The sequence below is a fragment of the Bos indicus x Bos taurus genome, chromosome 24 (genome assembly GCF_003369695.1).
Source record: "Bos indicus x Bos taurus breed Angus x Brahman F1 hybrid chromosome 24, Bos_hybrid_MaternalHap_v2.0, whole genome shotgun sequence".
Taxonomy (NCBI): Eukaryota; Metazoa; Chordata; class Mammalia; order Artiodactyla; family Bovidae; genus Bos; species Bos indicus x Bos taurus.
The window spans coordinates 43,063,088-43,089,011 of NC_040099.1; the positions used below are offsets into that span (position 1 = coordinate 43,063,088).

At 41.5% G+C, this 25,924-nt stretch overlaps 1 protein-coding gene across 4 annotated transcripts in view; it reads right to left on the bottom strand.

Annotated features, from left to right (window-relative positions):
- SPIRE1 (spire type actin nucleation factor 1) overlaps positions 1-25,924 on the bottom strand; it is a 169,268-nt gene that overhangs the window by 23,567 nt on the left and 119,777 nt on the right. For 2 of the 4 annotated variants that reach the window (XM_027525599.1, XM_027525601.1), the window contains exons 5-9: positions 20,625-20,702; positions 18,655-18,819; positions 11,457-11,543; positions 10,239-10,368; positions 6,106-6,147 (exon numbers count right to left, since the gene is read on the bottom strand). In XM_027525599.1, coding sequence (XP_027381400.1) covers positions 6,106-6,147; positions 10,239-10,368; positions 11,457-11,543; positions 18,655-18,819; positions 20,625-20,702 — 502 coding nt within the window. The remainder of the gene's footprint in view (positions 1-6,105; positions 6,148-10,238; positions 10,369-11,456; positions 11,544-18,654; positions 18,820-20,624; positions 20,703-25,924) is intronic. The other 2 variants (XM_027525600.1, XM_027525602.1) reach the window with 1 other exon arrangement.

Below are 25,924 nucleotides of genomic sequence, written 5' to 3' on the forward strand. Positions count from 1 at the left end.
GCTACTTGTCTGACCTTGAGCAATTACAGCAAATTCAGTCCTCATCTGTTAAATAGGGCTAACAGCAGAAGTGGGCTTGCTGTGAGGATTACATAAGTCAACAACTGCATATAAAACACTTAATAGTGTGTGTAATAAAGGTGGCACACAATAAATGTTAGCAATTATTAACACTGACTTTTATCTCCACTTGTGAGCGAGTGGACTAAGGCTCAGTGTGACTCAGCCGCTCACGGCCAACTCAGCAGAGCTGACAGAGGAGCCTTGGCAGAACCAGTTCCAAAAGCCTGTGATCTTCCAGTGCAAGTGGAGATAAATTTCTTCAGTGTTTCAATAACTAATACTTTTAATAACTAACTACTAGAGTATTTAAAAATGAGAAAAAGCAGTTTCAGTATGCCCATAGCTGTGGAGCAGTGTGTGAAACTCCCCTGATGAGTCAGAGGTGAAGAGTGTACTGAGCACTGAAAAGACATGGCTACTGCTCATTTCTGGCAGGAAGCGTTGTACCTGAAGTTAACATAAAATATAAGGTTCTGTTTACAGTAGCTCCCCCACTGTATAATATTCACAGGCTTCAAGTGGAAGACGTGGGCTTCCAGGTAACATTCAGAAAGTGTACTCTAGTACAGCCTTCCTTGACATGATTTAAAAGAATTATATAAACTATTTATTATAAATGATGTATATTTAACTTAATATTTACAATTTCTGCCTGATTTTAGAGCTCAAGAAGGCCAGAACTAGAACTTTCCTTGTGAACGAGAAGGAAGGGTTTGAGTGAGCAGAGGAAAGGAATGAGGAAGAGAAGGAGACAGACCTGTCAATCATTTATCATTTTACATAAAGTGTTCAGTAGAAAATCTGACAACGCACAAGTTAACTTTGTTATCACCTCTCCAGGTATTAAGCAGCTAGAAAAAATGTTTAATTGGGGGAGGAGTGTGCTGAAGGGGACAAAGAGGAAGAAGCAGCAGGTTTTCACACAAACTGTAAAGCTTAAAACCCTTCAACAGACCTTTCATTGGAAGAGAACTACAGGCTGCCACACTCACAGGAGTACCAGGAAAGCTCTCAAGAGAGAAGAGAGAAAATGACTGGGCTAACTGCTTAATTCCTAGTGAAGGAAAAAAAGACAAATGTTTAAAAATGATCTTGAAGTATATTCTGAAAATTTGTATTCCACAGCATGCACTCTCCATATACTTCTTCCAGGGCCTGTGCTTCCTGTGCTTCAGCAGAAGGCCTCTCCTGCAGCCTGGCTCTCCATGCTCCAGCCGCAGCTCTGCTGGAGGGGTGAGCGTCCCCGGGGTGGTGCTCACAGTCCAGGCTCCCAGGGCGAAATCCCCAGTGGAGCGAGGAGGGACATCACAACAGTTCTAATGGTTATATAGTTAATGTTTCAGAAAAAAATGTAATTACTACATAAGATACATGATTTTATGGATGCTTTTACTTAAGAAAATTTTTAAAGTCATTTATAGTAGATTTGCGCGGTAGTTTGAGCATTCTTTGGCATTGCCTTTCTTTGGGATTGGAATGAAAACTGACCTTTTCTAGTCCTTTGGCCACTGCTGAGTTTTCCAAATTTGCTGGCATACTGAGTACAGCACTTTCACAGCATCATCTTTCAGGATTTGAAATAGCTCAACTGGAATTCCATCACCTCCACTAGCTTTGTTCATAGTGATGCTTCGTAAGGCCCACTTGACTTCACATTCCAGGATGTCTGGCTCTAGATGAGTGATCATACCATCGTTATTATCTTGGCCGTGAAGATCTTTTTTGTACAGTTCTTCTGTGTATTCTCGCCACCTCTTCTTAATATCTTCTGCTTCTGTTAGGTCCATATCATTTCTGTCCTTTATCGAGCCCATCTTTGCATGAAATGTTCCCTTGGTATCTCTAATTTTCTTGAAGAGATCTCTAGTCTTTCCCATTTTATTGTCTTCCTCTACTTCTTTGCATTGATCCCTGAGGAAGGCTTCCTTATCTCTCCTTGCTATTCTTTGGAACTCTGCGCTCAGATGCTTATATCTTTCCTTTTCTCCTTTGCTTTTTGCTTCTCTTCTTTTCACAGCTATTTGTATCATCTCACACGCTAGTCAAGTAATGCTCAAAATTCTCCAAGCCGGCTTCAGCAATATGTGAACTGTAAATTTTCAGATGTTCAAGCTGGTTTTAGAAAAGGCAGAGGAACCAGAGATCAAATTGCCAACATCCACTGGATCATGGAAAAAGCAAGAGAGTTCCAGAAAAACATCTATTTCTGCGTTATGGACTATGCCAAAGCCTTTGACTGTGTGGGTCACAATAAACTGTGGAAAATTCTGAAAGAGATGGGAACATCAGACCACCTGACCTGCCTCTTGAGAAACCTATATGCAGGTCAGGAAGCAACAGTTAGAACTGGACATGGAACAACAGACTGGTTTCAAATAGGAAAAGGAGTTCGTCAAGGCTGTATATTGTCACCCTGCTTATTTAACTTATATACAGAGTACATCATGAGAAACGCTGGGCTGGAAGAAGCACAAGCTGGAATCAAGATTGCCGGGAGAAATATCAATAACCTCAGATATGCAGATGACACCACCCTTATGGCAGAAAGTGAAGAGGAACTCAAAAGCCTCTTGATGAAAGTGAAAGAGGAGAGTGAAAAAGTTGGCTTAAAGCTCAACATTCAGAAGACAAAGATCATGGCATCTGGTCCCATCACTTCATGGGAAATAGATGGGGAAACAGTGGAAACAGTGTCAAACTTTATTTTTTGGGGCTCCAAAATCACTGCAGATGGTGATTGCAGCCATGAAATTAAAAGATGCTTACTCCTTGGAAGGAAAGTTATGACCAACCTAGATAGCATATTGAAAAGCAGAGACATTACTTTGCCAACAAAGGTCCGTCTAGTCAAAGCTATGGTTATCCAGTGGTCATGTATGGATGTGAGAGTTAGACTGTGAAGAAAGCTGAGTGCCGAAGAAATTGATGCTTTTGAACTGTGGTGTTGGAGAAGACTTGAGAGTCCCTTGGACTGCAAGGAGATCCAACCAGTCCATTCTGAAGGAGATCAGCCCTGGGATTTCTTTGGAAGGAATGATGCTAAAGCTGAAACTCCAGTACTTTGGCCACCTCATGTGAAGAGTTGACTCACTGGAAAAGACTGATGCTGGGAGGGATTGGGGGCAGGAGGAGAAGGGGACAACAGAGGAGGAGATGGCTGGATGGCATCACTGACTTGATGGACGTGAGTCTGAGTGAACTCCGGGAGTTGGTGATGGACAGGGAGGCCTGGCGTGCTGCGATTCATGGGGTCACAAAGAGCCAGACACGACTGAGCGACTGAACTGAACTGATAGTAGATTTGGGCTTCCTGGTGGCTGAGATGATAAAGGATCTGCCTATAATATGGGAGATCGGGGTTAGACCCCTGGGTTGGGAAGATCCCCGAGAAGGGAATGGCAACCCACTCCAGTATTCCTGCCTGGAGAATTCCATAGACAGAGGAGCCTGGCAAGCTACAGTCCATGGGGTCACACAGTCAGACATGACTGAGAGACTACCACACACACATGGTAGATTTTAAAAGTTTGAACAGTACTGGTGTCACTTAAGTCTGGTAAAGTTGTGAGGGTAATGCCTACCCTGAAGGTTTGTGGCTGCCATGAGCTACTTTCATTCTCAACACAGGGATCTGAGAAATTACCTGACAGTTCTCTCTCTGCCTGGAGACCTTGCTGAGGTTCATAACTGTATTTGAGCTTGGTGACTCCAACTACTGAAATAAACCTCATACTAAGGTCAAAGCTTTGAGATAAATGGAATTAACAGAAAAACACATTATGTCAGTCAAGCTTCAGGGTGATCTCCATATGTAAGACTAAGTACATGTGATCTTCTCTAACACTGCATATTTGTAAAAGCTCTGGCAAAACACACTTTTAAGAGGTATTTTTAAGCAGTTTGACTATACTTTCCATTCAAATGAATAAATCCTTATTACTTCAATGTATCTGATGAGAAAACCAAACCCTTGGATAAGATTTTATACTTCTTCTACATAAGACAATTTCTGGTATTTATAAGTAAGCAAACTATTCAAGATGCTAGATATAGCTTTAGAAGTCACATGCCTTAGGTTCAGAATCTAAAACGCATAACCACAGTATTAAATACATAATAACTTCTATTTTACGTAGTGTAATAATTATGTCTATTAGATATACCCAGCTGCTGCTGCCTTATTTAGTTGGAGGAAATATGACTGAAATACAGACTGTATATTTATTTGCATCAGAAAAATAAATTATACTTACCTTAAGGTTGATGGATTAAGATTTCCACTAAGGATTAGTATTTCTAAAACATACCTAAGTGTAGGACACATATCAATTCTGTCTTATTTTAGCGTGCATTATCTATACTACATATTTAAATATTTACTCCTTAGTTTGCTAATGTCTCAACTTAAATTAGAAACACATTCCAGCTCTTGTATTTAGGTCAGAAGAATGGATCAATCTTTTCCATTTATAATTTGGAACATTATTGATTAGTCAACAGGTCACAATAAAAACATGAAAACACAAGAAACAGAAAATGAAGCATGTGAAAACTACAAAGTACATTAAGGTACAAAATAGATTATGGCAAATGATAAGCAGTGATGGCAAATCAAATGGCAAGCAGTGATAGCAAATCAAAATTCCTGTTGCTCCTTCACATCAAGGAGGCTCAGCACCAAGAATTTTCTTCCCAGCACAGGAAAATATCATATAACTGGTATGACACAAACACACCTACATACAATTACACATGTGTGGGCATGCAGACAGTCCAGGGCAGCCACCTGTGCCTACAGTCAGGGTGTTTCGGGAGCCGGCTACTCCCAGAGTCCACTGGGGAGGACCATCTTTAATAGGTATTTAGAAGAGACAGATCTTAATATGGACTGCCAACTTTGGGAGATTAGCAGTAACACATGTTCTCAAACACTGCTGAGTTTATTTTCCAGATCAATTTTTTTTTGTTTACAAAGTTACTCTGCAAATGGTTGATAAAATAAAAATTGTCAAATGGATAAAGAAAACAGAACAAGCTCTTCAGTGGTCAGTCAGAAGTAGTAAGTGAAGACTGATGTATTTTAGTTTCTTGAGAGGGAAATATTAGTCATGCCTAAGGGAACCACAAATATACAGAAATTTAAAAAGCAGATGGGAACTAGTTTTGCAGTTGGAAGATGTTCAGCAAGTATTCAGACAGAACATGATACTAGAACTCTCAGGTTCTTTAAATATGAATTTGTGTGTAAGATATGCCAACAATTTCATGGCACACACAAATTCTGGAAGGAAATACTAGTACCAATGTCTTATCTCATTTCACATTGAAAGCAGCAGCTTCCAAACTCCAAAATTCTAATGTGCAAAACATTTTAATTTGGGACTAAGTTGGCTTTGAAAATTCACTCATATACAGTTTAAAAACTCAATTTAAAAAGGGGCTGATTTTACAGATCAAATTTTGCCATGAATAGTTACTTGTTTCACCATTAATCCCTGTCTAAACGGAAGGGCTCTAAACTTGTACTGCAAACCCAGGACACATGATTGTGTTTTACAACCAAAGTCTCTTAACCAGCACACCACCAGCATGACGAGGCCCCATGTACAGAAGCCCCGGGTATACGACTGGCTCTCATCCCCCAACTGTGGAGCACTCGTCTTCGGAAGCAGCTGACACTTCCAAGTTTAGCTGCGTGAATAACTGAATGCTTCAAAGAGTAACAAGTGTCAAAACTCTTTCTTGTTTCTAGGCTCTGAAGGCAGAGTTCTCTTAGACTCTCCACTGCTTTATGAGACTGGGTGTAATGGGCAGCACATTTCACAACCACAACCATCAGGGTTCTTCCACAGGCCCTTGGGAAGCAACAGATTTATTACAGTTTTATTTTTTTAAACCATTTTCAAAGAAAGTCTGTTTTATATGACTGACCACAGCTTAGAAGCCTTTCAATTTTCTTTTCTGACATGTTTGAACAAGGAGATGAATGAAATGTATTTCACAGAGACCACAAAACCCGCGTCAGGTGTGAAAGTGCTTTACCTGACAAGTCAAAACTGTAAGACATGCTAAGAGGCCGCGTTGCTGAAAAAAGAAAACAAACAATAAAAGGAAAGTAATTCAGATGTTAGGCTTTACAGGGAGGACAAAAAAGGGAGGAGGTTTCAAGACCTGCAGTGGCACACTCCATACTTTTAAGGCAGAAGGCAGCGAGAAACTATCTGCAATATGGCATCTTAGTTTTAACTATATCACTAAGACTTGAAATGGAGTAACAATAAAAGAAAAAAACAGCTTTTTAAGAACATCTTAAGAACGAAAGCATGATAAAGATAAAAACAGTTTAGAATCACAAGGACTTTTTACTTAAATATAAAAGAGTTCAAAAGAAAAAACGAGCCATGTTTTAAAACATGCTTTTAGGGAATATACAAAATCTTAAAATTTAAGAACACACGTATTCTTAATTTATTTCAGGATGAGAAGTTGGCTCTCTGCATACAGGTCAAACATCTTGTAAAAATCTCATTCAGGCACTACCAGCATCACAAAGCGTCACTAATTCTCCACTGTAGGCCCTTAGACCTGGCACTTAAAGCAAGGCCTCAGGAGCCAGAGAGCCTGAGTTTGAACCTCATCTCTGCCCCTTACATGCAGTGTGATTCTGGGCAAGGTACTTAACCTCTCTGTGCTTCCATTACTTCAAGTGTAAAATGGGAATAATGGTACCTATTTCAAGGGACTGTTAGAAAAATTAAACAATTCCATACCAAATAAAAAGGTGCTCAGAGCAGTGCACCTAGTAACAGTTAAACAAATGGAATTTCTTAAGAATAAACTTACTTATTTCCTGTTGGAAGTCATTTGTTTTAAAAATTTTATTATATGCATTAAAAAACATTGAACGGGTGAATTTTATGGTAGGTAAATTATATCTCAATAAAGCTGATAAAAGAATTTGGGTGTTTGTAAGAGTGAAAATTACCCATTTTCACTGCAGTCCCAAGCTCTTACCAGCTCCATCCCTCCTACCCCACCCCACCACCATCAGGGAGGACAGGTGCCTGTGCAGTCAGAAGCGGGCAGACCCGAAGGTCCTCACGTTTCTGAGGCAGATGTAGAACTGTAGAGTTCTAATTGCCATATGTAACAGAATGAAGTCTCTTCATATGTTTTTGGCAAATGTTAAAGGAACCATTTACAACCTCAAATCTCAATATAGTATGAGATGTCAGAAAAGTGTTAGGAAAAAGAAAATGATCAGTTGTGAACAAAGACTGATGCACAAGAACAGTAAATTCAGACTTAATAGGAAAACAATATGGAACTAGCCTGTAAAATAATAGGGACACATATAAGACAACTTGGACACACGTTGGTCATCACATCCTCATAGACCACGCGGTGGGTCACATTCACCCACGCAGGAAGACACTCCTGCTGCCACTATCCCGTGTGAGGATGCAGTTCCTGTGTGCACCACATGACGCGCGAGCCCTGTCACAGCGCACTGATGCTGCTGAAATCATGGTGCGCGTCTATTCTTTAAACATTTGCCCAATTTCTAGATAGTGGGTTTCTACTTGCAATTACAAGGAGAGGAAAGGTTATAAAACTATTTAGGGAAACTTCTTCAGGATGGGCTCAGATGGTAAAGAATCTACCTGCCACGCAGGAGTCTCAGATTCGATCCCTGGGTCAGGAAAATCCCCTGGAGAAGGAAAAGGCAACTCACTCCAGGATTCCTGCCTGGAGAATCCCATGGACAGAGGAGCCTGGTGGGCTACAGTCCATGGGGTTGCAAAGAGTTGCACATGACTGAGTGATTAACACTTTCACTTCTTTTCTTCAAGATAATCCTGTCAATTTTATCCAAACTTCTCTAAGTGAAATTGTGTAGTAAGAACCAATGTAGATCAGCAGAATGAGAAGAGCCCAATTTCTTATTTTCTAGTTAAGGTTCAAGATCAATTTTAAAAGTAAGACTCTCACATAACAATCACTTTTGACAACAACTCAATTCTGGTTGTTGTGAAACACTAATTCATAAGGATAAAACAAAAGACATACTAAATACAAAATTGGTATTTAATTATTCTAAAGCAGGTTTCCTGTTAGCTAGCATCTAATTTGTTTAAGAGAAACAGAAGAACATGTATACAATGAGGGCATGTGACACCACATGCAGTGTCCCTTTGCTGCCCACAAGGACTGCCGGTCTCCCGCACACTCGGCCCCTGGCCGCACCGCACACCTGACTGGCTGCTGTCAGGGCTCACAGGCACCCCTGCCGAGGATGTTCTCCGGTCAGTGCCTGTGGACAGGACTCCTACCTGTTCGCCCCTCACCCCAGGTTCAGAGCACTTGTGTGGAAAGCACCAACCCATCACTTGGCCCTTTATGTCCTGCTCCTCTGTCTCACTGGTGCTTCCACTGGAATTTACTCTTGTAAAGCGTGAAGCTTACTTTTCTCATGGTAATATGTGGATTTTATCTTATAGTTCTGTTAAATATTTCCTATTACCCTATTATTCCATCTTAAGACACAGTAATTCTTTTACAATCTTGTCTTAAGCTGACATTCCATAATACCATCTCCTTACATTTCCACAGTGGTTCTTGCTCCTTGAGACTGTGCACTCTTTAGAAATCTGGGGAAAACTATGGACCGCCCACACACACATGCCCTCTGGGAAATATGTACAAATGTGTTACACTGCAAGGAGGCACAGACCTTCCTCAGGCTCATTCAGGGACTCCCAGGATAAGAACTTTCCACTTACATCCTGTGCAGTTTTGGCTCAATACTATATAAATGCTTGTATGGATTTGTTTTAATCATTTTAAAGGGAAACACTCACTGGCATAAAATCAACAGGGATATACACACCTGGCCTCTCCTCACTCTCCAGCTCTGGCCAGGGAAGCTATTCTACTGCTTTAGCACCTCGGGAAGCACTTTCCATTGCTGTTACCTATAGTGCAGACAGGGACACAGCAGCTAGCAATTCGGAAGTGGGCCCTGTGGCCACGGCCCAGCGGCAGACAGAGAGCATCACCACACAGGAGGTGTGCTGAGTCACAGGAGGTGGGGGAGCCACCAGAGCTGATGCAATTGAGCAGACAGAGGAGGGGAGACCTGGCTCAGAGGAGAGGAGGACCCTGAAGATCAGAAGCAGTCAGATCAAGGGCTTGGCTGCTGGACCCAGTCACGGGGGACACTGCACTCTTGGCCCTGGGCTTTGAGATGGGAGCAGTGGCAGACAGTTTTTGGGAAAAGCAGGTAAGGTCACCTGTGGTGGGGCTTGTCCTGCAAGTTGGGGGAGGAGGTCCTGCCCAGTGATGGCTGGCTGCACATGTGGGTCTGAACTTTCAGAGAAGCCTGTATGCAGGGTGGGAGCCAAGGAAATCAGAAACACACCAAGGGGAGTGTGTGGCTGCTCAAGGAGGAGGAGCCATAGTAGCAACCTGAGGCCCCAGTGGGCGTGGGGGAGGGAAGAGATGGGAAGAGAAACCAGGAGGCAGGATCTTGGCACCAGCTCCTTTCCCAGGCAGGTGCCGCCAGACGCTATCTCCCTGAATATCTTGGGAATCTTTCATTTTACAAACTGGAAGAGAGCTGTTTACATGTCATAATATGGTCTTGCTCTAAATGAAAATCAGTGTGTGCTTATAAAAAACATAAAATAACTATAAAGGAAGTTTAGTAATAAGTGCTATCAGTAGAGTAGTCCCTCATCACATAACACATAAGTTTAAACCATAAATAAGACAATGGAAACTTGATGTATCTATTATTTCTATTTCTAAAATGTAGTAACTTATCCATGTGTGTACTACCATTTATAAAGTATCCTATTTGATTCATTCTTACATGGAAGTCACATGAACATGTGGAGGAGTCTGTATCCTCCTCCTGCCAACCAAGGAATGGGAGATCAAAGAGGCGAAGGGCTGTCCTAAAACCACATCCGGGATCTGCAGAGCTCCGCCCACACTGCAGTTAGGTGCCCTTACACTTGGCATCTCAGGGAGGAACTTCTTACTCCATGTTATTTCGAGAATGAATGTCACTTGTAAGAGTGTGTGTGTTGGGGGGAGAAGGAGAGACAGGGAGGGAGAGGAGTGAGGCGAGTGTGTTTCCAGGGTGGGCGACTCTCCTGCCTGGGACTCACCGAGCCTGCTGCGTCTGGTCTCCTCGGGGGACACAGGCCGCAGCTTCCTCTCAGCCTTGATCTCTTCCAGGATTCTTTCGTGGAGGCTCCGGGGCCGTGGTGGAGTAGGTTTCAGTTTTCTGGCTGAGGCCTTGGGAAAAAAGTTAATAGCTAGAGCTGGAGTAGTTATCCTTAAATAATTCTTACTGAGGTCTACTCATACAACACAGTATTATGAAATTATATTTTACTGACTGCCACACTGCTTGATAAAAGAGTTTTCAAGCCATAAGAAGATGACTGGATGGCACAGTGGTTCAGGCACATGAACTCAGGCCACACTAACGAGTCAGTTGTGCTCCAACTATTGTCATGGTGTGCTGCAGTCCATGGGGTCGCAAAGACTCGGACACGACTAAGCAACTGAACTGCTGTCATGCTCCCTACACTCTACCATGACAGGCAAGCTGCTGCAATGCAAGCAGTATGTCATCTCTATTATTGTTTTTGAACGTAACATTTTTGAGTTAAGTCGTAACAATCTTCTTAGATCATTCATTTCAGTGTGCAGCTGAGGAAATAAAGGCTTGGCAAGGCTGATGAACTTGCTCAAAAAGATGAATTTGCTAAAAAACGTGAGATCACCACACCGTGCGTGGGTGTGCAGAGCCGGGCTGTGACTCCATGCTCTCTGCTCTACACAACCTGCCCTCCTAAAACCATTTCCTACGTGGCCTCTTTCCCTTATAGAAAGATCTATAAGAGGAATGATTAACTATGTTTTAAATGTATACAGACTAAGAAGGAAATATCCTTTCTTTCTAGTTACTGAAGTTACTGAACATACAAGGGGTTTGAGAGGCCCTGGTGAGTGCTGGCTGTGGAGCCAGGGGAGGTAAGCGGAGAGCAGAGGAAACACAAACCAACACTCAGACCTGATCAGAACACCCTGATCCAGGGTCTCCAGAAAGAACCCCACGAACAGAGGACCATGGCTACTGCAAAAGAGGAGGCAGCAGTGTGGGTTTCCTGTAACCAAGGTGAGGTGTCTGTACCCTTAAGTACAGGGCAGCAGTGCACACGGAAGCTATGTGGCATTGTGTTCACAGTCAGGCTTCACAATCAGAGAGAAAAGCTCAGCGTCAACAGTCCTCCAGGAGCTGTGTTCTGTGGCACGAGCTGTGGGGGGAACATGTTGCCACATGTATGCCAGCCATGGGGAGGTGTCAGATCACATACTGGATTTAAAGGAGGCCTTGATCGGATGAAGTCCAGGATGATTTCATGAGCACTTTTTTTTAACCGAGGGGGAATATCACCATTCACCTGAAAGGAGACAGAAAGCAGAAGATCCATGTGACGACAGGACTGCCTGTACAAGCGCCTGGGCACACACATCCACACACGTCCACATACATCATGTGATGACAGGACTGTCTGTACAAGCTTCTGGGCACACACATCCACACACATCACTTCAAAGCCACTACAGTGGAATCTGGCTCCACCAAGGACAAATTTCAAATCAATAAAATGGAGAGTAAACGGCTGAGCAATTCAGAGCAAAAACAACTGTAGGACTGAAGAAATGCCAAGCACACTGCAGTTCTACTATTCTGGGAAATTATATGTAAGATACATGCTTTCAACAAAAACTTTCTAAAATTATGAATATGAATGGAATAAATAATACTATGCTTAATTATTATATAATTTAGAAAGTCTTTCACCTCTTGTTTTCATCCTTGTACAAAGTTTTGGAATACAAATTAAGGGGAAGGGCTGGGGACAGTTCATGTTCTGTAGGCAGAATTCAGGTTCAGGTCAAGGAAGGTGTCTGCTACATCAATAGAACTGGTAAGAAGCAGAGTTTGGCAGAGTCCTGGTCTGTCTGACTCCTGCTTTATCTCTTTTTAAAGCAACACGTCACAAAGATTTTTTAAGAAATTTAAGAAAACTCCAGAAATCCACAAAATCCCACCTTAGTAAACTCACAATCTGACCCACCCAGGAGGCACAGTTGTGACCGTCAGTCATACTTATTTCCCAGTCTCACATGAAAACACAGACAGTCCTGATACACATTTTCTGTTGTGCTTCTCATAAATGATGAAAAACAAATGTTAACAAATTATACATTTTGAAAACTGGTAAACACTTTAAACTTCTCAAAGATCAGAAAATGAGCATGCTGCTTTGATTAATGAATTGCCTGGAAAGCCTCTGTACCTTCCCCTCTACTTTGGTGACCCACTCTTTTATCTTATCATATTCTAATAATTGTATAATACATCAATTTTATTGGAGGGAAAAAAGATAATCAGTTTAATCCTCTATCACCTATGGCTGATTTTCATTTTTTTTGGACAGGTTAGAAAGGTTTCTTTAAGTTTCACAATTCGTTATTGGAAATGTCATGTAAAATTTTATAATTATCATAAAATTTGGTCAAATTTTTTAAAAGTATTTTCTTATCTGAACTGTAAGATTTCTGGGCAGGAACAATTTTCTTATGTGTCTCCCAGTCTTAAATACATTTTAATTGATCATGGTCATTAGTCAACTGTTAATTTTTTATTGTAGCTGTATACTCTTGTATTATTTTCTGTTAATGTCACTATTCTTGTGTCAGCTGAGAAATACCCTGATGCTGGGAAAGACTGAAGGGAGGAGGAGAAGGGGATGACAGAGGATGAGATGGTTGGTTGGCATCACTGACTCAATGGACATGAGTTTGAGTAAATTCTGGGAGTTGGTGATGGACAGGCAGGCCTGGCATGCTGCAGTCCATGGGGTTGCAAAGAGTCAGACATGACTGAGTGACTGAACTGAAGTGAGAAATATAGCTGACTAAAGAAAAAAACAAGGACCTGAACTGCTGCTCCAGACCCAGTACCCCCCTTGCAAATGTGACTACTCAGGTGTATGACAAGCCTCCTGACATCCAGGGCCCTCTTCCCTGTGCCCACCCCACCAGCCCCAGTGAGGACTGGATGCCCCATGTAAGAGTCAGAAGTGAAAGCCACCTGAACCAAGCTAACTTGGGATTGCTAGTCCCTGGTGTAAGGAGGCCTGTACACCAGCAGTGGAACTGAAGGCCTGCCAAAGCACCACTCTTTACCCATGGACCTCAGGTTACATGATTTTTTTCTTTAAACCTTGTATGAACAACTTAATCAGAAGTTTTTTTTGTACTCCTGAACAGAATAATACGTATCTTTCCAGCTATTTTTCACTTGATTTTATTTTAATGTCCTTTCTATCACAACAGCAGGGTTGAGGAAGAAAATGCTTGAAATAGGCCCAAAGTTGTAAGTTCCAGTCCCCAAACAACACAGTAATGTCAGTGTCTTCACTAGTCAGAAGCTGGATCCTTGATCCCAGTTATCCAGTGTTGTGTCAGTGCTCATGAGAGAAACGGCAGGCCAGTGCAGACGTGAGTCAGTCTTATTCCATATAGGGAGGAGGGAAAGTGTGCAAATTCCACTCTGCTACTGGGTCAGTGAGATTATTTTTTAATACATTCTGAAACAAGTTATCTGAGCTGTAAGGATAAATAATTTCTAGAATGAACACACACTGTAGACCTATAAGCAAATAAGACAGTTATATAACTTGATCTTACTTTTGAGTCACAATGCCTTAAAAAAAACAAGTAACTTCTAAATAAAAGATGTTAAGTTTCTATACATCTTTATTTATTTTTGGTCCATTGTGTTGGTGATGCCATCCAACCATCTTATCCTCTGTCGTCCCCTTCTCCTGCCTTCAATCTTTCCCAGCATCAGGGTCTTTTCAAATGAGTTAGTTCTACGCATCAGATGGCCAAAGTATTGGAGTTTCAAAAAATGGGCCAAAGAACTAAATAGACATTTCTCCAAAGAAGACATACAGATGGCTAACAAACACATGAAAAGATGCTCAACATCACTCATTATCAAAGAAATGCAAATCAAAACCCCTATGAGGTACCATTTCACGCCAGTCAGAATGGCTGCAATCCATAAGTCTACAAGCAATAAATGCTGGAGAGGGTGTGGAGAGAAGGGAACTCTCTTGCACTGTTGGTGGGAATGCAAACTAGTACAGCCACTATGGAGAACAGTGTGGAGATTCCTTAAAAAAATGGAAATAGAACTGCCTTATGATCCAGCAATCCCACTGCTGGGCATACACACTGAGGAAACCAGAAGGGAAAGAGACACGTGTACCCCAATGTTCATCGCAGCACTGTTTATAATAGCCAGGACATGGAAGCAACCCAGATGCCCATCAGCAGATGAATGGATAAGAAAGCTGTGGTACATATACACAATGGAGTATTACTCAGCCATTAAAAAGAATACATTTGAATCAGTTCTAATGAGATGGATGAAACTGGAACCTATTATACAGAGTGAAGTAAGCCAGAAAGAAAAACACCAATACAGTATACTAACACATATATATGGAATTTAGAAAGATGGAAACAATAACCCTGTGTACGAGACAGCAAAAGAGACACTGATGTATAGATCAGTCTTACAGACTCTGTGGGAGAGGGAGAGGGTGGGGAGATTTGGGAAAATAGCATTGAAACATGTATAATGTCATGTATGAAACGAGTCGCCAGTCCAGGTTCGATGCACGGTACTGGATGCTTGGGGCTGGTGCACTGGGACGACCCAGAGGGAGGGTAGGGGAGGGAGGAGGGAGGAGGGTTCAGGATGGGGAACGCGGGTATACCTGTGGCGGATTCATTTCGATATTTGGCAAAACTAATACAATATTGTAAAGTTTAAAAATAAAATAAAATTAAAAAAAAAAAAAAAAGAGTCCCTTGGACTGCAAGGCAATCAAACCAGTCAATCGTACATCTTTATTTTTAAAGGTGACTTATTTGAAGTTATTTGTTACAATTATTTTACTAAAACACTTTGAAAGAAGTCAATTGAAATGTTTTGCACTTCTATAACTTAATATTCTGAACATGATCCAATATGGCTAAGTCATTCAATTCCCACCATCAGCTTCACAAATATACAGAAAAAGGTGAATTACTATGGTGTAGTTATGCATTTTAAACCTGAAGATTAAATTAAGGCCATCTTAACATACTGCCTCAGATACAGACTGTATGTGAAAATCCTTTGTGTGTATGTGTGTTTACTCTTTACAACAATATTTGTTTTTAAAGAAATTAGAAAGTGGCATAACATTGATAACAGTAAAGTTTAAAAAAATACATCTGGTTTCTGACTGATTAAATATGAGTAGTTGACTTTCCACTCTCATTTAGGAGGTACAAATATATATAATAAGGAATTAATTAGAATCTTAGCCTGTTAGACTAAACATGAAAATTTACCCCACACAAAACCAATCACCATTAGAACTGCCATCTGCCCAGTTCCCTGCAGAGGGGCTCAGTATAAACTTAAGTCAAGTGAACTGCATAGAATTAGCCATAGAGAGAATGCCAGAAAAAGGAAAAAAACAATGGGTACCATAAAACAGTAACATTTTTCCTTACTTACTACTCACAAACTGTACAAACATTCACATAAGAGGAGTCCCACAGGGACTAAGAAGATAAGAAAAGATAAAGAAAATGTCAAGAACCAATGGCTGAAAACTTGCAAAATTTGAAAATAATATAAATCTACTCATTCAAGAAAAATGAAGTGCAAGTGTAAGCTGCTCAGTCATGTCTGATTCTTTGCAACCCCATGGACTGTAGCCCACCAGGCTCTGCTGTCCATGGGGTCTGGCAGGCAAGAATACTGGAGTGGGTTGCCATTCCCTTCTCCAGGGGATCTTCCTGAACCAGGGATCAAACCCCAGTCTTCTGCATTGTAGGCAGATTCTTTACCATCTGAGTCACTTCTATAAATTCCAAGCAAAAGACTCAAAGAGGGCCATAACAGAACACGTAGTCAAATTATTGATAGACGAAAATATTGAAAGCAGCAAAAAATGACTATCACATAGAAAGTGAAGTCGCTCAGTCGTGTCCGACTCTTTGTGACCCCATGGACAGTAGCCTGCACCAGGTTGCTCTGTCCATGGGATTTTCTAGACAAGAGTACTGGAGTGGGTTGCCATTTCCTTCCCCAGGGAATCTTCCTGACCCAGGGATTGAACCCAGATCTCCCGCACTGTAGACAGACGCTTTACCGTCTGAGCCACCAGGGAATCCTCAAAAGATTCACAGGTGATTTCTCATCTTAGAGGCCAAAGGCAGTGGGATAATGTTTAAAATTAAACAAAAACAATTTCAGCCAAGAATCCTATACCCAGAAAAACTCTACTTCAAAATGAAGAAGAAATTAAGACATCTTCAGGCAAACAAGCACTAAAAGAGTTCATCACTAGGAACTCTGCCCTATAAGAAATGCTAAAGGAGTCAATTACGCTTAAAGAAAATAACAGTAGACCATTAACTTGAAGCCATAAGAGAACAGTGATAATTGTACATAACAAATAGGACAATCTAGACGAGACAGACAAGTTCTTATAAAGATACAAACTACCAAAACTAAGAAGGAACAAAGGGAAGGAAGGAGGGAGGAGGAAAGAAAGGAAGGACATGAACCTGACCAGACCTATAATAGGGAAAGAGATTAAATCCACAATCAAAAATCTCCCAACAATGAAAAGCCCAGGACCTGAAGACTTCACTTGTGGATTCTACTCAAATATTGAAAGAATTAGTCCCAACCCTTTACAAACTGTTTCAAAAATTAGAAAAAGAGGCATCACTCCCCATTTTACTCTGTGAGGCCAGTCTTACCCCAATATGAAGGCAGACAAAGACATCACAAGAAAATAGTAGACGAAACTCCTTCTGAACATGGACACAAAAATCCTTAAGAAAGTATCAGGAAGTACTCTAGCAGCATGTTAAAAGGATTGTACATCATGACCAAGTGGGATTTATCCCATAAACACAAGGGTGGATTAACACACGAAAAATCCATCAATGTAATATGTCACATTAACAGAATGAAACAAAAGAACCCACAATTGTCTTTATTGATGCAGAAAAAGGATTTGTCAAAATCCAACACACTTTTATGATAAAAACACACAACAAACTTGGACTGAAAAGAAACCTCAGCATGATAAAAGTCACTTGTGAAAAAATCAAATGCATTCCCCCTAAAATCAGGAATCCAACAATACTATGGATGCATGCTTTTGCCACATCCATTCAACAAAGAACTGAAGGTTCTAACTAGGGTGCCCACCAGGCATCCAGATTGGAAACGAAGAAATAAATGGATACTTTTTCACAGATGACATGAACATACATGTCAAATAAAATACCCTAAATAACTAATCAAGAAAACTATTTTACCTAATAAGCTCAGCAAAAAGAGCAAAAAAAATGTTGTTACCATGTCCCTGTACTTGTAAGAAAGAGTAAATTTGAAAATACATGGCAACATGAGCCAAGGACACATCTAGGTAAGGACTCTTCTAATGAGTGGGTGGTTTCAGTGGAGACCTGAGAAATGAAGAGAAATGAATTACGCAAACATGTGAGAGGAGGCCTCCAGCAAGGGCTCAGCTGCAGGTCACAAGAGGCACCTTTTAGGTAGTGGCAGAGACCAGGGCAGTAAAGAGGGGACCAGCCAGGAAGGTGGCAGAAGGTGAGGGCTGAGAGGCAACCCGCACCAGACTCTGAGACCAAGGTCAAAATGGCTGCTTATTCTGAGTGTGATGGAAAGAGTGGAAGGTTTTATGCAGGGCAATGACATGGTCACATTTTCAATTTAACAGGTTTACTCAAGCTGTTTTGGGGACGAGAGTAAGAAAAGAAGATCACCTGGAGGCCAAAGTAATAGTCTAAATGAGAGGTGATGATGGGCTCTGAAATGGAGGTAGTGAGATTCAGGACACAATGCAGAGGTAAAGCTAGCAGGGTTCCAATTCTAAGAGCTTAACTCAGGATTTCACTGGAGCTTTTGAAAAAGACTTATATGCAAGGTTATACAAAACAGCCTGCTTATAACGAGACAACCTGATCAGCTTAATAAACTCTGGTGCAGCTGCAGCTGAGAAAGATGCAGTCACTTAGAAATGATGATGTTGAATATACAATGACACGGGAAAACACTCACATGTTATGTGAAAATGCTCACATGTTACATGAAAACAACTGGTCACAGGATGAAGTATTCAATATTAATCCACTTTGCCCAAATAAAGTGGACAGAAAAAAGACTGAAGGTTATGCACCAGCCTGTTAGCAAACTTTCTGTCTCACCTGTGAAATTACACATTTGTAACTTTTCTTCTTGAGCTTATTATATTTACCAACTTTTCTATAAAGACCATGCATTAATTGTATGAGAAGCAATAATTTTTAAAACGTCATAGTGAGAAAATTTTTAACAAGCAAGATTACCAAAAACCAACCATTTGAATCCATGAATAGTTTCCTGTTACTTACCATCACTTTTCGCAAAGTGTATCTTCTGGATCGAATGTCATCCATTAGCATCTCGTATGGGGTGAGCTGATATTCAATGGGCAGCGGGTTGTACTGCCGCTCCTGGACCTTCTTGAGCTTTACTCCATTCCGCAAATCCCTCATCACCTGTACCCAGAACCGAGCCTGAAGGAGCCAAGGGTGGAAAAACATTTGTGAGTAAATTTACTAATTTACTCTAAATAGTTACAGTCATACAGAAGAAATTAAGAGCTTGGATTACAAAACACCAAATAAACCAAACAAAAACTATTTTAAAAATTAGATTTTAGGGACTAAAAAGCAGGTAGAAAGCCAGTCGAGAATCCACCAGCTCTAACTGTGGAGACACCTGGATAAAACCCTAACTCACCCCTGTGCCACCTGCATCCAGCCTCAGTGCCCCTCGCGTCCCACCTATCATGTGGCTCTGTGCACTGCAAAGGTGTGGCTTCTCACACTGGACTCTGGCTTTGGCTCTGCGACTGGCTTGGCCACTGGAATATTAGTGGACATGACACAACCAAAGGCTTCAACAGCAAATGTACAAGGGCATGTCACTCTGCTCCTGTCACTCCACGGAAACACCTAGCGTGGGTTGGCACAAGGCCCTCCGGCAGGATTATCCAGGAGAGAGATGAAGCAGAGTGGAACCACCACTCTGGTCTACAGATGCATGAGCTGAGTAAACACTACTGCTTTAGGCTGAGGTACAGTGTTACGTTCAGTTACACAGCGCTACTGTGATCACAGCTAACTGGTACAACCACCAACTGCCAGTGGACATCCAAGCAAGTTGTTTCCCATTTCTGAACCCTGGCTTCCTCATCAATAAAAAAAAGTGATACTTTATAACTTGTGGAGAGCTGAGGTATAGTGTTCTACACAAAGAAAATGCTCAAAAATGACAATTTTTGTGTTGTTACTGTCTTTTTACAAATTATATAATGTCAAATTCCTTATCTATAAGTAACACCAAGTTGCTTTACCACCCGCCCTTCAAGAAAATGAGATATATGTGAAGTATTTATAATAAAACATATTAAATATGTTATTATTATACTTTACCCTTTTGTTATCCTGCCTGTAAGCTGTCATAGTCTCAACTTCAGTAAAGAGAATATATATTTAACTGAAATATTATACAGTGTTAAAAATTAACAAGTGGCTCAAATAGCTACATAAATGTATGTTAAACTAATCAAACTGTACTTTTAAAATATAATGCAACTGTTATGTACATTACACCTTAATAAATCTGTTAGAAAATGACAAAATCTAACAAGGGCAAAAGCAACTTGTTCCTAACGTCCTAAACTGTGTTTTCTGATTTCCTCACTCTATGTGTCACTATTTATCCAGGACCCTTAACATGAAAAGTCAGAGCCCTACCATGTGCCTTCCCACTAACACCTGAACACACAGCTCAGTCCAGCTTCACATAGTCACTGTCCTGTCCCGACTCTGAGTCCTATGTGAAGGCGGTGACCCTCGAGGTCAGCAGGCCTAGGATCTAGCACCTTGCTGGAGAAACAGCAGACATTCAGAGGGGTCACATGAATACACCACAGTCATCTGTCCTGGAAATCCGTCTTCTTTCTCATGGGGGCAGAAACGCTACATGACCCATCTGCATTCCCAGGCCCCAATCCAGTTTGACTATTCACTGGATAACAAACAGGCCTCACTACAGCCTCACTAAAGCTTTAAACAGAGCTTCAACTCTGACTTACACATAAGATACTAAGATACCAATACACTTAGAAAGGTCAATAGTGTAGAACACTGAAATTCTCAGAGACTCTGGGGGGGGGTTCTAATAAAATCAGATAGTTTTCAACTTGGTATAATATCAATTCATACGGTACTCCTTAAGATAAACTAGCATTATAATCACATGATATGATTTCTCCAACATGAAACAGAATACAGAGAATATCCAGCCATCTTACCCAGTCAGCATTTTTCAGCTCTTCCAGGTCTGTGTTAGATTCATCACTCTTCTCCATTTCTTGAATCTTCTTCAGATTCTACCAATTAAAATTCAAATAAAACATTTATGCATAAAATTTCATTGAACTACCTTCTCAAATTAAAATTCTGAATGAAAGTGAAAGTCATGTCCGATTCTTTGCAACCCCCATGGATAGTCCATGGAATTCTCCAGGCCAAAATACTGAAGTGGGTAGCCGTTCCCTTCTCCAGGGGATCTTGCCAACCCAGGATCAAACCCAGGTCTCCCATATTGCAGGCAGATTCTTTACCAGCTGAGCCACCAGGGAAGCTCTAGATATCTTCAGAAGACAGAGTGCCTGAAGAGCCATGGATGGAGGTTTGTAACACTGGACAGGAAGCAGTGATCAAAAGCATCCCCAAGAAAAAGAAATGGAAAAAGGCAAAGTGGTTCTCTGAGGAACCCTTACAAATGGCTGAGAAAACAAGAGAAGCGAAATGCAAAGGAGAAAAGGAAAGATATACCCATCTAAATGCAGAGTTCCAAAGAACAGCAAGGAGAGATAAGAAAGCCTTCCTAAGTGATCAGTGAAAAGAAATAGAGGAAAACAATGGAATGGGAAGACTAGAGATCTGTTCAAGAAAATTAGAGATACCAAGGGAATATTTCATGCAAAGATGGGCAAAATAAAGGAGAGAAACAGTATGGACCTAACAGAAGCAGAAGATATTAAGAAGAGGTGGCAAGAATACACAGAAGAACTATACAAAAAAAGATCTTCATGACCCAGATAACCACGACAGTGTGATCACTCACCTAGAGCCAGACATCCTGGAGATCAAAGTCAAGCAGACCTTAGGAAGCATCACTACGGACAAAGCTAGTGGCGGTGATGGAATTTCAGCTGAACTATCTCAAATCCTAAAAGATGCTGCTGTGAAAGTGCTATACTCAATATGCCAGCAAATTTGAAAAACTCAGTGGTGGCCACAGGACTGGAAAAGATCAGTTTTCATTCCAATCCCAAAGAAAGACAATGCCAAAGAATATTCAAATTACCACACAACTGCACTCATTTCACATACCAGCAAGATAATGCTCAAAATCCTCCAAGCTAAGCTTCAACAGTATGTGAACTGAGAAATTCCAGGTATACAAGCTGGATTTAGAAAAGGCAAAAGAACTAGAGATCAAATTGCCAACATCCATTGGATCACAGAAAAGCAAGAGAGTTCCAGAAAAACATCTACTTCTACTTTATTGACTACACCAAAGCCTTTGACTGTGTGGACCACAACAAACTGTGGAAAATTCTTAAAGAGATGGGAATACCAGACCTTACCTGCCTCATGAGAAACCTGTAGGCAAGTCAAGAAGCAATAGTTAGAACCAGACATGGAATGATGAACTGGTTCCAAATTGGGAAAGAAGTAGGTCAAGGCTGTATATTGCTGCTGCTGCTGCTGCTAAGTCGTTTCAGTCCTGTCCGACTCTGTGCGACCCCATAGACAGCAGCCCATCAGGCTCCCCGTCCCTGGGATTCTCCAGGCCAAGAATACTGGAGTGGGTTGCCATTTCCTTCTCTAATTCATGAAAGTGAAAAGTGAAAGTGAAGTCGCTCAGTCAGGTCTGACTCTTAGCGACCCCATGGACTGAAGCCTACCAGGCTCCTCCGCCCACGGGATTTTCCAGACAAGAGTACTGGAGTGGGTTGCCACTGCTGCATATTATCACCCTGCTTATTTAACTTCTATGCAGAGACATCATGTGAAATTGCTGGGCTGCATGAAGCACAAGCTGGGATCAAGACTGCAGGAAGATATATCAATAACCTCAGATATGCAGATGATACAACCCTTATGGCAGAAGTACAGTTCAGTTCAGTTCAGTCGCTCATTCGTGTCCGACTCTTTGTGACCCCATGAATCGCAGCACGCCAGGCCTCCCTGTTCATCACCATCTCCCAGAGCTTACTCAAACTCATGTCCATCGAGTAGGTGATGCGATCCAGCCATCTCATCCTCTGTCGTCCCCTTCTCCTCCTGTCCCCAATCCCTCCCAGCATCTGGGTCTTTTGCAATGAGTCAACTCTTCGCATGAGGTGGCCAAAGTATTGGAGTTTCAGCTTTAGCATCAGTCCTTCCAATGAACAACTAGGACTGATCTCCTTTAGAATGGACTGGTTGGATCTCCTTGCAGTCCAAGGGACTCTCAAGAGTCTTCTCCAACACCACAGTTCAAAAGCATCAATTCTTCGGCTCTCAGCCTTCTTCACAGTCCAACTCTCACATCCATACATGACCAATGGAAAAACCATAGCCTTGACTAGACGGACCTTTGTTGGCAAAGTAATGTCTCTGCTTTCCAATATGCTATCTAGGTTGGTCATAACTTTCCTTCCAAGGAGTAAGCGTCTTTTAATTTCATGGCTGCAGTCACCATCTGCAGTGATTTTGGAGCCCCCAAAAATAAAGTCTGCCACTGTTTCCACTATTTCCCCATCTATTTCCCATGAAGTGATGGGACCAGATGCCATGATCTTCATCTTCTGAATGTTGAGCTTTAAGCCAACTTTTTCACTCTCCTCTTTCACTTTCATCAAGAGGCTTTTGAGTTCCTCTTCACTTTCTGCCATAAGGGTGGTGTCATCTGCATATCTGAGGTTCTTGATATCTCTCCCGGCAATCTTGATTCCAGCTTGTGCTTCTTCCAGCCCAGTGTTTCTCATGATGTACTGTGCATATAAGTTAAATAAGCAGGGTAACAATATACAGCCTTGCTGCTACTGCTACTGCTAAGTTGCTTCAGTCATGTCCGACTCTGTGCGACACCATAGACAGCAGCCCACCAGGCCCCACCGTCCCTGGGATTCTCCAGGCAAGAATACTGGAGTGGGTTGCCATTTCCTCCTCCAATGCATGAAAGTGAAAAGTGAAAGTAAAGTCACCCAGTCGTGTCCGACTCTTAGCGACCCCATGGACTGCAGCCTACCAGGCTCCTCCATCCATGGGATTTTCCAGGCAAGAGTACTGGAGTGGGTTGCCATTGCCTTCTCCAATACAGCCTTGATGTACTCCTTTTCCTATTTGGAACCAGTCTGTTGTTCCATGTCCAGTTCTAAGTGTTGCTTCCTGACCTGCATATAGGTTTCTCAAGAGGCAGGTCAGGTGGTCTGGTATTCCCATCTCTTTCAGAATTTTCCAGAGATTTTTATGATGCACACAGTCAAAGGCTTTGGCATAGTCAATAAAGCAGAAATAGATGTTTTTCTGGAACTCTCTTGCTTTTTCCATGATCCAGCGGATGTTGGCAATTTGATCTCTGGTTCCCCTGCCTTTTCTAAAACCAGCTGGAACATCTGGAAGTTCACGGTTCACGTACTGCTGAGGCCTGGCTTGGAGAATTTTGAGCATTACTTGACTAGCGTGTGAGATGAGTGCAATTGTGCAGTAGTTTGAGCATTCTTTGGCATTGCCTTTCTTTGGGATTGGAATGAAAACTGACCTTTTCCAGTCCTGTGGCCACTGCTAAGTTTTCCAAATTTGCTGGCATATTGAGTGTAGCACTTTCACAGCATCATCTTCTAGGATTTGAAATAGCTCAACTGGAATTCCATCACCTCCACTAGCTTTGTTCATAGTGATGCTTTCTTTCTAAGGCCCACTTGACTTCACATTCCAGGATGTCTGCCTCTAAGTCAGTGATCACACCATTGTGAATATCTGGGTAGTGAAGATCTTTTTTGTATAGTTCTGTGTATTCTTACCACCTCTTCTTAATATCTTCTGCTTCTGTTAGGTCCATACCATTTCTGTCCTTTATTGAGCCCGTCTTTGCATGAAATGTCCCCTTGGTATCTCTAATTTTCTTGAAGAGATCTCTAGTCTTTCCCATTTTCCTCTATTTCTTTACACTGATTGCTGAGGAAGGCTTTCTTATCTCTCCTTGCTATTCTTTGGAACTCTGCATTCAGATGTTTATATCTTTCCTTTTCTCCTTTGCTTTTTGCATCTCTTCTTTTCACAGCTATTTGTAAGGCCTCCCCAGACAGCCATTTTGCTTTTTTGCATTTCTCTTCCATGGGGATGGTCTTGATCCCTGTCTCCTAAACAATGTCACAAACCTCCGTCCATAGTTCATCAGGCACTCTATTAGATCTAGTCCTTTAAATCTATTTCTCACTTCCATTGTATAATCATAAGGGATTTGATTTAGGTCATATCTGAATGGTCTAGTGGTTTTCCCCACTTTCTTCAATTTAAGTCTGAATTTGGCAATAAGGAGTTCATGATCTGAGCCACAATCAGCTCCCAGTCTTGTTTTTGCTGACTGTATAGAGCTTCTCCATCTTTGGCTCCAAAGAATATAATCAATCTGATTTTGGTGTTGACCATCTGGTGATGTCCATGTGTAGAGTCTTCTCTTGTGTTGTTGGAAGAGGGTGTTTGCTATGACCAATGCGTTCTCTTGGCAAAACTCTATTAGCCTTTGCCCTGCTTCATTCTGTGCTCCAAGGCCAAATTTGCCTGTTACTCCAGGTGTTTCTTGACTCCTACTCTTGCATTCCAGTCCCCTATGATGAAAAGGACATCTTTTTTGGGGTGTTAGTTCTAAAAGGTCTTGTAGGTCTTCATAGAACCGTTCAACTTCAGCTTCTTCAGTGTTACTGGTTGGGGCATAGGCTTGGATTACCGTGATATTGAATGGTTTGCCTTGGAAACGAACAGAGATCATTCTGTCGTTTTTGAGATTGCATCCAAGTACTGCATTTCAGACCCTTTATGACAGAAAGCGAAGAGAAACTGAAGAGCCTCTTGATGAAAGTGAAAGAGAAGAGTGAAGAGGCTGGCTTAAAACACAACATTCAAAATACGAAGATCCTGGTATCCAGTCCCATCAAGTCATAGCAAATACATGGGGAAGCAATAGAAACAGTGACAGACTTTTATTTTCTTGGGCTCCAAAATCACTGCAGATGATGACTGCAGCCATGAAATTCAAAGACGCTTGTTCCTTGGAAGAAAAGCTATGACCAACCTAGACAGAATATTAAAAAGCAGAGACATACTTTGCCGACAAAGGTCCAGATAATCAAAGCTATGGTTTTTCCAGTAGTCATGTATGGATGTGAGAATTGGACCATAAAGAAGGTTTAACGCCAAAGAATTGATGCTTTTAAACTGTGGTGTTGGAGACGACTCTTGAGAGTCCCTTGGACTGCAAGGAGATCAAACCAGCCAATCCTAAAGGATATCAACCCTGAATATTCACTGGAAAGACTGATGTTGAAGCTGAAGT